This window comes from Saimiri boliviensis, chromosome 9 (assembly GCF_048565385.1).
Source record: "Saimiri boliviensis isolate mSaiBol1 chromosome 9, mSaiBol1.pri, whole genome shotgun sequence".
Lineage (NCBI taxonomy): Eukaryota > Metazoa > Chordata > Mammalia > Primates > Cebidae > Saimiri > Saimiri boliviensis.
The window spans coordinates 108,016,950-108,031,235 of record NC_133457.1 but is presented as its reverse complement, the minus strand read 5'-3'; the positions used below and the strand labels follow the sequence as shown (position 1 = coordinate 108,031,235).

The following is a 14,286-nucleotide window of genomic DNA, read 5'->3' as shown; positions in this document are numbered from 1 at the left end:
TGTAGTCCCAGCTACTGGGGAGGCTGAGGCAGGAGAATCGCTTGAACCCAGGAGGTGGAGGTTGCAGTGAGCTGAGATTGCACCACTGCACTCTAGCCTGGGCAACAGAGTGAGACTCCATCTCAAAAAAAAAAAAAAAAAAAGTAATTGCCAAGGTCACCCAATGAGATGGAGTTTTTGGACAGGTTCAGTCAGTCATTTTGTAGATATTAATAGAGCATCTCTATGTACCAGGTACTGTTCCAACAGGTTCTGGAATCCATCCAAGAACAAAATAGAAAATATCCCTGTCTTTGTGGAGCTTCTGTTCTAGCAGAGGGAGAAAAGCAATTAATGTGATAAATAAGTCACATGGTATGTTAGAAGGTGATGTGTGCTATGGGAAAAATAAGGAAAAGTAGATAAGTGAGCAGGGTGGTGGGGATGTAGGCAGATTGCAATTTTGGAAAAAAAAAGTTGTGGGTTCGTAATAGGTATATGTATTAAATATTTATGGGCTACATGAGATGTTTTGATAAAGGCACACAATGTGAAATAAGCAGATTGCAATTTTAAAGAGGGTGGCGTATTCATCAGGGTTCTCTAGAGGGACAGAACTAGTAGGCTCTATACGTAAGTTTATTAAGGAATATTAACTCAGATGATCATAAGGTTTCCCAATGGGCGGTCTGAAAGCTGAGGAGCAAGGAAGCCAGTCTGAGTCCCAAAGGTCTGATGTTTGAGGGCAGGAAGCATCCAAGCAAGGGAGGATGGTGTATGCTGGGCGGCTAAGCCAGTCTCGCCTTTTCACATTTTTCTGCCTGCTTTATATTTGCTGGCGGCTGATTAGAAGGTGCCCACCCAGATTAAGGGAGGGTCCACCTTCCCCAGCCCACTGACTCAAATGTTAATCTCCTTTGGCAACACCCTCACAGATACACCCAGGATCAATACTTTGCATCCTTCAATCCAATCAAGTTGATACTCAGCATTAACCATCACAGGGGGGCAGAATATGTCTCATTGTGCAAAGACTTGAAGGATATCTGGAGGAAAAGAGTTCCAGGAAGAGGGCAGAGCAGCAACCGCAGGTCTGCTGGGGTGAGCTTGAGAGTCCCTACTGTGGTTGTTTACCCAGCCATCTTGCTCCTGGACATTTATTAGGAGGAAGACCTTTTGGTTTTTGTTAACCAGAAGGAATATATCAGCTTGCGTTTAAAACAAAATCAAGAAGGCTCAGAATTTGCCTTTGGTGCAGTGAACGTTATGTATTAGGTACCATTCTATATGTTGAAGGTACAAAGATGAAAGCAGAGAACTGCCTTTCAGTGGCACTGTCATGGGAGAGAAAGACCAAGACGCTGGCCCGGCTGTGTGGGGGGTGAGTGAGGGGAGATGTGAGCTGGAGGTGGCTGTGTACCATCTAAGAGGATACACATTTCCAAGGTGACATCGGGAGCTACTGAGGGGAAGAGAGGGGGTTGGGGTTATATTTGGGGGGATCAGCAGGACATAGATGGCAGTTTAAAAACACCAGATGATGCAATCATCTAGAGAGAATAGGAGAAAGTTTTGGATGAGCCCTGGGGAGAACCACATGTCAGGATGGGGGTGAAGGATGAAATTATTTTGGCAGCTGTGTATCAGCTTGTCATACAACTCAGGTGACCTCACACATGAGCACAGCTTTGTAGAGTCACAGTCTCACACACGTATCTTTGCTTTCAGAGTTTTTCAGAGACATTAACTCATTTAAACCTCAAATAAACAAACAGAAAACCCTAGGAGGTAAGAGGCAGTTATCTCTGGCAGATGAGGAAGCTAAGGCACAGGGAGATTAAGTCAGTTGCCCAAGGTCACACAACTAGTAAAAAGGCAAAGGCAGGATCTGGACCCAGGGGCCCTGGCTCTGCAGTCCGTGCTCTGAACCACTACTCTCTGCTGCCTCTCCATGCACATACAACTTGCATGGCTACTAACAAAGCATCTCAGTCCCAGGAACTCACGGACTTGTGTACAGGCAGGACCTAGGTTGCCGACACCTTGTACACACCACTAGCCTTCCTCCATATGGTCTCACCTGGTCTCAGTTTCATTGATGCCCACCACACACTCAGCCTGGAGTGCTACATATTACTTTGTTCTTTGGTACTCTGATAGCCTTGCACACTCAGAACCTCATACACATCCAAAATGGCACCTCCATGAGATCTCAGGCACTCACCCACTGTGCACACACTGCACTGCACACTCATGATTGGTGTGTGTGTGTGTGTGTGTGTGTGTGTGTGTGAGAGAGAGAGAGAGAGAGAGAGAGAGAGAGAGAGAGACAGAGACAGGTCTCAGTCTGTAGCCCAGGCTGGAATGTAATGGCACAATCATGGCTCACTGCAGCCTCGACCTCCCAGGCTCTGGTGATCCTCCCACCTCAGCCTCTCTAGTAGCTGGGACGACAGGTGCATGCCACCACACCTGGCTGATCTGATTTTTTGTAGAGAGAGGTTTTCCCATGTTGCCCAGGTTGGTGTTGAACTCCTGAGCTTGAGCGATCAGCCCACCTCGGCCACCCAAAGTGCTGGGACTACAGGCGTGAGCCACCTCCCCGGCCTCCTGATCTTATATAGTCAAAAGACATCGATATGCATGCCCACAGTGTCTTGTACACACGATCTCGCACACATACACAGCTCCATGCTCTCCAACATTGGCACTGCCATGCGAACTCGCTGGTTTATCCGTACATGTCTTGTGACCTTACCATGTTCCCACCAACGGAAATTTTCCCACCCTCGTGCAAGCTCCTCCTGGCTGACCCACTCGTGTTACTGCACACTCTAGTAGGCTCACACTCCCCCACCCCGCCTTGCCCACTCCTGCCCTTGCCCTCCCAGGCCACCGTGCACACGCGGGGGCCTGTCGTGCCGCCCACTGACGTGCCCTCTCCTTGCCCGCAGGGACGTACCAAGGCCAGTTCACCAACGGCATGCGCCACGGCTACGGCGTGCGCCAGAGCGTGCCCTACGGGATGGCCGTGGTGGTGCGCTCGCCGCTGCGCACGTCGCTGTCGTCCCTGCGCAGCGAGCACAGCAACGGCACGGTGGCGCCGGACTCGCCCGCCTCGCCGGCCTCCGACGGCCCCGCGCTGCCCTCGCCCGCGATCCCACGCGGCGGCTTCGCGCTCAGCCTCCTGGCCAACGCCGAGGCGGCCGCGCGGGCGTCCAAGGGCGGCGGCCTGTTCCAGCGGGGCGCGCTGCTGGGCAAGTTGAGGCGCGCAGAGTCGCGCACGTCCCTGGGCAGCCAGCGCAGCCGCGTCAGCTTCCTCAAGAGCGACCTCAGCTCGGGCGCCAGCGACGCCGCCTCCACCGCCAGTCTGGGCGAGGCCGCCGAGGGCGCCGACGAGGCCGCGCCCTTCGAGGCCGACATCGACGCCACCACCACCGAGACCTACATGGGCGAATGGAAGAACGACAAACGCTCGGGCTTCGGCGTGAGCGAGCGCTCCAGCGGCCTCCGCTACGAGGGCGAGTGGCTGGACAACCTGCGCCACGGCTACGGCTGCACCACGCTGCCCGACGGCCACCGCGAGGAGGGCAAGTACCGCCACAACGTGCTGGTCAAGGGCACCAAGCGCCGCGTGCTGCAGCTCAAGAGCAACAAGGTCCGCCAGAAGGTGGAGCACAGTGTGGAGGGTGCCCAGCGCGCTGCTGCCATCGCGCGCCAGAAGGCCGAGATCGCCGCCTCCAGGTGGGACAGCGGTGGTGGGGATGGAAGGGGTTGCCTTTGGTTGGGGAAGAGGGGCCTGGGGCAGGGTAACTTAGAAGGCCCCGTCTCCAAGCCTGATTCTGCTTCTTTTACCCCCGTCACCTTCAGAGGGTTAACTGGAGGCACTTCAGGAGCTGGTACCTCCTGTTCACTCATCCATCATCCATCACTCAACTACACCCAGCCCTCCATTGACTTAACCCTTCCACTCACCCAACCTCTCTAATATGCTCCTGAACAACCATCTCTCCAGGCATCCACCCATCCCCCGACCCATTCCACTTCCTGTTTACCCACCCCGCCGTCCTGTCAAACATTTTTCCACACATCCTGGTGGAAAGTCAACCACCAGACGCCCACCCAAATCCACCCAATTCCTTCATTCACTAACTTCTCTAACACTCACTGAACAACCCCTCTACCCACCTAGCCACCCCCGGTCCCACATCACACTGAACATCATCTACCTGAACAACCATCCATTCGCTCAAAGATTGACTCATCTCTTCCATCCAACCTGCCCAATTTTTTATCCTTTTACCTGCCCAGCCAGCTAATCACTCATCCATCCATTGACTCAACCACCCATCCAACTACGGAGATGCCCATCTAAACATACGAACACCCTTTTAACCACTCAGCTGTCCCTTCATTCACCAACCACCTGCATTCACTCAGCTGCTTCCAGTCACCTGGCCATCCATTTTAACATCCAGCCACACATCCATTCACTCAAGTACTTCCATTGATTCACCCAGCAATGCTTCAGTCCATTAAAACAACATGCACTCCCACCCACCGCATAATCCAACCACCTACCAGGTAATCCAGCCAGCCAGCCAGCCACCTGTCTTACTCAACTACACTTCCATCCAGCAATCTGTCCACACTTCCATTCATTCAGCCACCCCCACCTATCCATCCAGCCATGCATCCATCCATGTTCCCATCCACCGTATACCAACCGATCACGTACATTCAAACCCCTTTAAGTCTTCTCTTTGTACTTCACATAAAGTTCTAATGTTGTCTCCAAACATTTATGGCACCTACTAGGTACAAGTCAATTCTAAGTGGTTCACAGATATTGACTCACTCAGTCCCTTTAATGTTTGAGAGGTGATTAATCCTTATGATAGGTACTATGTTTATTTCTGTTTTGCAGATGAGATAAGTGAAGCTCAAACAAATAAGGTAACTTGTCCAAAATCACCCAGTTAGTGAGTGGCCTTGTATAATCTGGTTCCCACTCTGTTACCAGACTTATTTTTTCTCATTCTTTCCCTGAGCCTGGATTTTTCTTCCCTCTGTGCTGCTTCTCCCTTCTTTAGTTCCTCTTGCCACAGAGCTTTAGTTGATACTGGTTCCTTTGCTGCCCGAGTGACTTCTACTCCTCCTTCAGAGCTCAGGTCAACCCTGATTCCCTTAGAGAGCTGATGAGGTCCACTGCCAGCTGCTGTTCTGTCCTTAGAACGCATCACAGATGCAGCTTTACATGACTTACATGATTTGTTTTTAACCTGCCACTTAAATAAGATTCCCTGTATGCCAGTTCTGAGGTCTTTACCTACATTAATTACCTACAGGAACTACCTGAAGAGGTAGATACTGTTCTTATTCTCATTTTGCAAATCTGGAGTGAGCTTCAAGGACAGCAGCGGTGTGGTCTGGCAGGAGGGTGGTAAAAGGCACTCACCTGTCCTGGGCTGTAGCAATTCTCCTGGGAAGCAGTAAATGGCCTGGGCAGGAGACGGGCACATGGTCTTCAGAGTTAAGCAGGCCTAGGGCCAAATACTGGCCCTGCCATTTTTTAGCTAATTGATCTGGGCAGGTCAGTTGGCCTGAGTGTCAGTTTCTCATCTGTGGCACTGCCATTTCTTACTTGTATTTCCTTGGCCAGATCTGTTTTCTTCTTCTCTAATCTCAATGGTCTCATTTGTAAAGACCAATTGGTCTAAGGGTTAGGAAAGACAGTGCAGGTCAGGTGGCTCACAATCCTGTTGCGAGGTGAGTTCGCCTAGTAAGTGGACTTTGAGATGAAGATTAACATGCAGGAAATGCATAAGGAGCACTCTCTGGATCAACATTTGTGGGGAAGGGAAGAAGGCCAGACTGGGCAGTGGGAGACACTGGGTTGCAATGCAGTCTCAACAAAGCCTCAGCCAACCGTAAGGGGTGCTCTGCAGTGGAGATGGCCTTCAAAGTCGTCCCAAGTTGGGATGAGGGAGCTGGATCTTTATACCTCCACATTTGTATGCAGGCTACCCTCCAGAAGGAGGCTGGACTGGGGCTGGACAGCTCTCTTCAGCCAAGGGCAATCCCTGGCGAGGGCTGGCAGCTGGCAATTGAGTACCTGGGAGTGGGAGAAATAAGTCCTTTAGTCCTAAAGGGGAATCCGGGTGGCCCATCTGTCTTGGCCAGGCTGTAGTGGTTTTAATGGACCACTACAGTGCCGGACACCAGACATAGTATCATTGTCATCATACAATGAATTCATTTTACGGACGTAGAAACCGAGGCCCAGAGAAGGAATGTAATATGCCAAAGACTACCTGGCAAGCAAGTGGGAGAACCCAGGCATCAATTTCTAGCTTTCTGATTCTAAAACTTTAACTAGCACATCTTGCTGATGCTCAACTTTGTAAACTTTAAATTGCTATAAATGTGTGAACAGTTGGCATCATTAAGGGGGACAGAAGGTATGGGAGATTTTCTTAAGACTTCTTGGTTAGACGCAACTATGGTTTGAATGTTTATCCCCTCCAAAACTCATGTTGAAATTTAATTGTCATTGTAACATTAAGACATGGGACCTTTGGGGAATGATTAGTCCTGAGACTAATGCTTGAAGGGTGATTAATCCTCATGGTGGGATTAAATCCCTTATTAAAGAGTGAGTTTGACTCCTTTCTGCCTCTTGGCACTCCTGTCTTCTGCTGTGTGAGGATCCAGCCTTCCTCCCCTCCAGAGAATGCAGCGTGCAGGGTGCCATCTTGGAGGAAGATAATGGCCTCCCCAGGCCCTGACCCACTTGGTGCCTTGACCTTGGACTTCACCTACAAATGACCCAGTCCTAGATATTCTGTTAAAGGACCAGACTTATGACCAGGTGATCATATAATTGACTGTCTAAACCTGAACACCTCTATGTGTAAAAGGGAGCACTTTTTAAAAATAAAACTTTTAGGTAGAAGTAATTTGAGATTGACAGAAAAGTTGCAAGGAGACTACAGGCAGCTCCCGTACACTCTATCCATTTTCCCTAATGTTAACTTCTTACATCATCATAATACATTTGTCAAAGCCAACATGACACGTAACTCTCCGCTAAACTCCAGACTTTATTTGCATTTCACGAAATTTCCCGTTAATGTCTTCTTCCTGTTTCAGGATTTCATGCAGGATCGCACATTGCATTTAGTTGTCAGGTCTCCTTGGTCCCCTATGGTCTGTGACAGTTTCTCATTATTTCCTTTTTTTGTGCGTCCTTGACAGTTTTTTTTTTTTTTTTTTTTTTGAGGCAGGGTCTCGCTGTGTTGCCCAGGCTGGAGTGCAGTGGCGCCATCTTGACTCACTGCAACCTCTGCCTCCTGGGTTCAAGCGATTCTTGTGCCTCAGTCACCAAAGTAGCTGGAACCATGGGTATGCACCACCACACCTGGCTAATTTTTGTATTTTTAGTAGAGACAGGGTTTTACCATGTTGGCCAGGCTGGTCTCAAGCTCCTGGCCTCAAGTGATCCTCCTGCTTTGGCCTCCTAAAGTGCTCATACTACAGGTGTGAGCCACACGCCAAACTCAACAGTTTTGAGGAGTACTGGTGAGACAGTGTGTAGAGTGTCCCTCACTTTAGGTTTGTCTGATAGGTTTCTTATAATTAGACTGAGGTTATAGATTTGGAGGAAGAAGACCACAGAAGTAAAGTGCCCTTTTCATCACATTGTAATGAGGACGCACGATATGAAGATGACTGATTACTGAGGATGTAGACTTTGGTCTCTTGGCTAAGGTAGGTCTCCCAGGTTTCTCTGGCGTCCAGCTCCTGTTTCCTCTTTCCCCACTCTACCCTTTGGAATTCAGACATTCAGTGCAGCCCACACTCGAGAGAGACAAGGGTCTGAAATTCAGCTGCACCAGATTGTGGAGGGGGAGATATCTACCTATATGATTTGAAATTCTTCTGTATGGAAGATTTGCTCCTTCTTCCAAAGGGGACATTTTTAATAATTACACTAAATGTATCTACTTATGGCAAGTGTAAGCCCAGACTGTCCTGGGCCACCCTGGGCCACTTAAGCAGAGCACAGCAGGAAAGAGCTTAGGTTCTTGATGCAAAAGACCATGAATTAGAAATGCAGCTCTTCTCCTGCAGAGCTGTGTGACCTTGCTCAAGTTCTTCACTAATCTGACCCTGCGCTCCTCTTTCCTCATAGAAGTAGGTGAGTAGGTAGGCTAATGCCTGTAAAATGCTTGGCACAGGGCAGCCAGCAGTAAAGACAATCATTGCTACAATCTAACATTTGATTTTAAAGGTGAGGAAGTGGAAGTTTTGGGAGAAGGAGGGATGCCCCCTTATTTTCCTTGCCCTCCTGGTCTTTCCTGCCAATGCCTGTGCCCTTGGTGTCGAGCTCCCACCGAGAAGGCTGCCAAGCCCACAGCCGGGAAGTGAGCCTGGGGACTGAGCAGTTGGGACCCAGCCTCTTGCATGCAGTGGCGCTGTGAGAGCCCCGGGGTATTTGCATTCCTCGTGTGTGTGAGGCAGGAGTCCTGCCTGCCCACGGAGCTGTTGCCATGGGTGGGGGTGGCTGCCTGGATGGGTTTCAAGCTCAGGCTGAATTTCCAATTAAGGGAATTTTGGGGTCAGGAGGAAAAGCAGGATTGTGGTCATCTTCCTCAGGGACTCTCCCCATCCCTGGGGCTTCGTGAGTAATCTGGCAGCAGAGAGACAGAAAGCATCCCCAGCAACCGCAGCCTCCTCACACCCAGACAGGCCCTGGCTTTTTCTCCATCGTGGCTTCCAGCTCCGTCGTCCGGGCTTATGTGGAACTTGTCAGCCCAGAGTCTACGACCAGGACATCTTTCCTAAGAGAAGGGAGATAGATGAGACAGCTCTTCCCTGTAAAATGAGCTATGGATTGAAGAAGATTCTTGACCTAGGCTGTCCAGTATGGTAGCTACTCGTCATACATGGCTACTGGGCACTCGGAATGTCGCTGGTTCAAATGGAGATGGGCTGTAAATGTGACACATATCCTGGATTTCAAAGACTTAGTATGAAAAGAATGTAAAGTTATCTATTAATAATTTTTAAAGTATTGATTACATATTGAAATGGTTATATTTTCGATATATTGGGTTTGACAAAATACATTATTAAAATTAATTACGCTGTTTCTTTTTACTTTTTTGAATGTGGCTACTAGAACATTTAAAATTACATATGTGATGCACGTTATATTTTTATTGGACAATGTCGCTGTAGACCCATTCAGCGCCCTCAGAATAATCCCAACCCTGTCACTGTGCAGTTGGGGAAACTGAGGTGCAGAAAAGGATCTAGATATACTCACAGCCACAAAACGATCGGGAGGGAGCTAGATTTATGTCTTCTGATTTTGTAGCTAAGAACTCTTTTGTGATGCCTTTTAAGGTCATAGATACTGGATTGTGGAGGGAAGCTGGTATGTTTGGGGAGGTGCCTAAAGTTTTCAGGTTGTCATGCCAACACCCTGATAAATGCCTGTTTTCTGGAAGGAGCACAGTGAGGCGTTAAGAGTAAGGCTTAGACTCAGCCCCTTGCTTGCTATATCTTGTCTTCCCTCCAGACCTCAAATTTCTGATTTCTAAAAGACCCACCTTGAAAAGTTTTCACAAGGTTAAAGCAGAGCCTGTATACGAAGGGTATATACACACTGCTCAGGGTTTACAAGCAGGAAGTAGCCTGTAAGTGTCAGCTGCCATTGCTGTTGCCTCGTCTTCTTGCTTTTGTGTCCCCGTGGCATAGGCAGGGGCTGGCCTGTTCTCAGTTGCCCTAGGGTGTAAAGTTTGGAGCATCTCAGGTTTTGTACCAGGGTGGCATCTGTCTGTCTTCTATACCCCTCAACCCCCCACCTCCATCTCCCCACCATGCTAGCTCTAGAAATTCCCAGGCTGAGCACAGCTTAGAGTTGGCTTCTTCAGTTGCTGGGAGCTGAATTTCTCTGGTGAGCAGGAACCCATCCGTGTGATCCACGGGCGGTGGTATAGGATAGACCTAGGTTTGAATCTGGCTTCAGCCTCTTATAAACTGTGTGACCTTAGGCAAGTTATCTCACCTCTCTGGGCTCACTTTTCTCTTTAATCCGATGGGAATTATATTTCTTCCTCCCTGAAAGTAGTGCTGCAGAGAGTAAAAGAAATAGGTCATGGAAAGGGCCAGTGCTTGGAAAGCATGAGAGGAGATATAAGCTGTTAGTATCCATCCCATATCATTCTGCACTGACCCAAGAATGAAACTGCCTTGAGGGAAGGCCCTGTCTTCTCTCCCAGTCCCTACCCAACTGCTTCCCACGTGTTCATCTTCTGCAGGCCCCAATCCCAGGTTTTGTTACCTTCACACACCATCACTACTTACTGTTTTAATCTTCGTCTTTGAATCAACTTACTTAAAAATACCTAAGTACATTTATTGAAAAGGAAGACTTTCTAATCACAGTTGAAAATGAGAAATCAGTATCACAGGAAGTTCTGAAAACAGAACAATGCTATTCAAGTTCCATGTCAAACTATTGATGCTCAAAGGCACTGAGCCTAAAGTTACTTTTTGTTTAAGAGAGACATTGATGAGAGATTGACCAGTATCAAAGAGCTGTAGGCATCTACAGAGGCCTTTTCCTTGGCTAATGAGAAGAATAGATTTGGTGTCACTTCAAGCTGTGACTCTGCACTGCCAACACTCATTTCCAGTGTCATGGGGGACACAGGCCACTGGTGGAAAGAGGGTTTGACACTGGACTAGGTCTCAGGGAAGCTCTTGATAAAAATTGCCCACCTTTGAGCCGGCTTATTTAATTTTTATTTAATACGCATTCATCTAGTCCTTATTTCTGGGGGTCAGGCATGATTTTAAGTGCCTTACATATGTTAACTTTTTTTTTTTCCTTTTTGTTGAGAACGGGGTCTTGCTATATTGCCCAGGCAGGTCTCAAACTCCTGGGCTCAAGCTATCCTCCCACCTCGGCCTTCTTAAGAGCTGGGATTATAGGTGTGAGCTACTGTGCCTGGTGGGAATATATTATTTAATCCTCAAAACAACCCTGTGTGGGAGGTACTGTTATTTTTATTTTACAGATGAAAAACTGAGGCACAGACAGCTTAAATATCTCAAACGGGTAGCACAACTGAGTCATGGCAACCTTTTGTTGGTTTTCCTTCACAAACTTTAATAAGCACTTATTTTGTGCCAGGCTTGTGCCAGGGTGCTGAGCACCCAGTGGTGAACCAGCGTGGGCAGTGTCCTCTGGGGACTCCCAGGTTGGGGATGAAGCCATGCAGGTATCGGACAGTCAGTGGCGGAGGACAGGGAGGAAGGAGCTGAAATTGGTGGGGTCCAATGGAAAGAGCAACCAACGATCGCAGAGGAGGTCTGGGAAAGCTCCCTGCAGGGCCGCCCCTGGTTGGGAGTCTGCCAGGTGGAAAAGAGGGAGAGCAAGGTCATTCCAGGTAGAAGAACCAGCATGTGCAAAGGCATGGAGGTAGGAATGCGCACGGTATATTTTGGGAGCAATGAGTCATCCAGAATGCTGGAGTGGGTGGGGAAAGATTAGAGATGAGGCCGAGAAGGCAGCCTGGGGCCAGGTTAGGACTGGTTTTGAATGCCCAGTAGAGTGGAAGTCTGATGTTACAAGCTAAAAGTTTCCAGGGGCCAGGCAGGCTACAGGCTTGTGTCCTACTCGCTAGAGGGTAGTGGGGCCATGGCAACCAGGTCTCCTGGGTCTCTGCAAGCCCCCTTGGGTGGGGCTGCCCCTTCCTAGCTAACAGCTGCCCCAGAGGAACATGGATTCAATGTTAGCACAGCTCTTGATTTTTCAAGACAAACTAGAGATTGGCATTTTGTTATAAAATCTTCCAGTTTTTGACTTTTTATTATGGGTAAGTGTGAAGCATATATGTAAACAGAGAGAGTGGTAAACTGAACACGCATGTACCCATTAACTGGATTTAATCATTGTTAGCACTTTTGCCATATTTACTTCATCTTTTTGTTTTGTTTTGTTTTTGAGACAGGGTTTCGCTTTGTAGCCCAGGCTGGGGTCCAGTGTTGCCAAGTCAGCTTAGACTGCAGCCTCCACCACCTGGGCTCAAGTATCCTCCCACCTCAGCCTCCCAAGTAGCTGTAGTGCATGTCACTACAACTGGCTAATTAAAAAAAAAAAATTATTTGACCAGCCAAGGTGGTTCACACCTGTAATCCCAGCACTTTGGGAGGCCAAGGTAGGTGGATCACAAGGTCAGGAGTTCAAGACCAGCCTGGCCAACATAGTGAAACCCCATCTCTACTAAAAATACAAAACTTAGCCAGGCATGAGGGCAGGCGCCTGTAGTCCCAGCTACTCGGGAGGCTGAGGCAGGAGAATCATTGAACCTGGGAGGCAGAGGTTGCAGTGAGCCGAGATGGCACCATTGCACTCCAGCCTGGGCAACAGAGCAACACTCCGTCTCAAAAAAAAAAAAAATTATTTGTAGAGATGAGGTCTTGCTATGTTGCCCAGGCTGGTCTTGAACTCCTGGCCTCAGGTGATCCACCTGCCTCGGCTTCCCAAAGTGCTGGGATTACAGGTGTGAGCCACCACCCCTGGCCTGTATTTGTCTTTTTGTTATTTATTGACTAGACTCTCAATTCTGTTCCAATGATCTATGTACTTCAATCCTTATGCCAGAGGCTGGTCTTGATTCCTGTAGCTTTGTAGTAAGTTTTGAAGTTGGAAAATGTGAGTCCTCTAACTTTGTTCTTCTTTTTCAAGATTATCTTGGATATCAAGATTATCTTGCATTTATTTATCAAGATTATCTTGCATTTCCATATGGATTTTAGCATTAGCTTGTCAATTTCTGCAAGGGAAAAATAATGCCGCTGGGATTTTGAAAGGGATTTTCTTAAATCTGTAGATCAATTTAGGGAATATTGTTCTTTTAACAATTTTAAGTCTTCCAATCCATGAACATGGAGCATTTCCACGAACATGCTAACGTCCGATTAGCATTGGTCTACGTCTTTAACTTTTTCGGTGATGCTTTGTAGTTTTCAGTGTTCAATTTTATACTTATTTTGCTAAATTTGTTTCTAAATGTTTTATTCTTTTTGCTGCTACTTTAAATAGAATTGTTTTTAAATTTTATTTTCAGCTTGGGAGCTGTGTCAGAAATCTCTTAGTCTAGAGCATCCTCCTCATTTTTTTTTTTTTATTATTTATCAGGCTTATTCCTTATGACACTGTTTAACTAGTTTCTCTCTTTCCTATACTTCCTGTAAATTCTGTCTAGAAAGGATTCAGATTAGATTTTTCCGGCATGAAAACTTAATAAATAGTTCTGTGTACTTCATACTGTATCACATCAGGGGGCACATAACATCTGATTAGTATGAAATCTTTCAATTTCTTTTTTCGGGTTCAAGCATTTCTCATGTCTCAGCCTCCCCAGTAGTTGGAATTACACGCATGCACCACCACTCCCAGCTAAGTTTTGTATTTTTAGTAGAGATGGGGTTTCGCCATGTTGGCCAGGCTGGTCTTGAACTCCCGACCTCAAGTGATTTGCTGCTTCAGCCTCCCAAATTGCTGGGATAACAAGGCATGCGCCACCATGCCCTGTGTGAAATCTTCCAGTTCTTAAGTACTTTGCATAACAAATTGGAGGACTTGGTTTAGGAGTAGGGGTTAGGGGGAAGAGGGTAGAAGAAGGTGGTGAAGAATAGGGTGGGGTCACAGGCAGTGGGATGGAGCAGCAGGAAAATGGGGAGAGGCCCAGCACATCTTTCACTAAACCCCAAAGCTCTCACATCCATGCAGAAAAACCCACCAATGTGTGGCTACATACATGCACATGCACACGTACACACACTCACACACATGACAAATATTATGCAGGCAGGGCAAATCGTATGTGTGCTATACGCTGCCCCTGCCCCTGCTTCGTGAGTGGGTAGCCATGAGAGCTGGGAGCGGCCTGCCCAAATGTGTATGACCATACCCAGATCGTGGCTCTTGCCGAGAGAATGAGGGGTTGTGTGGCAAGGGCCAAGCTGTAGTCTGGGCGTCAGTGAGGCTGCTGCAGGGATCTGGGGAGATGGTGGAGACCTGAAATGTGGCAGAGCCACTGAGGTGGAGATGCAGGGTCTGGTGGCACCATTAGGAGGCTGGCCAGGGGCTTGGGCTTCCAGAAGCCTGGGGCACAGTTAGTCAAATTATCCTGTCTGTATTCTTCTTTTTTTTTTTTTTTAATTGGAGGAAGGAGAATGTTGATTTTTTTTTTTTTTTTTTTTTTTTTGAGACGGAGTCTCACTCTG

At 47.9% G+C, this 14,286-nt stretch overlaps 1 protein-coding gene across 3 annotated transcripts in view; it reads left to right on the top strand.

The window, feature by feature from the left end:
* The window catches only part of JPH2 (junctophilin 2), an 83,205-nt gene that overhangs the window by 26,381 nt on the left and 42,538 nt on the right, over positions 1-14,286 (top strand). The window contains exons 2-4 of one of the 3 annotated variants that reach the window (XR_012519357.1): positions 2,934-3,723; positions 4,907-7,749; positions 8,638-12,455. Coding sequence is in view for 2 of the 3 variants with exons in the window: in XM_074406565.1 (XP_074262666.1) it covers positions 2,934-3,723; positions 4,907-4,910 (794 nt within the window). In the remaining variant the exon portion in view is untranslated. Of the gene's footprint in view, positions 1-2,933; positions 3,724-4,906; positions 12,456-14,286 lie in introns of those variants that run through there. The other 2 variants (XM_074406565.1, XM_039479793.2) reach the window with 2 other exon arrangements.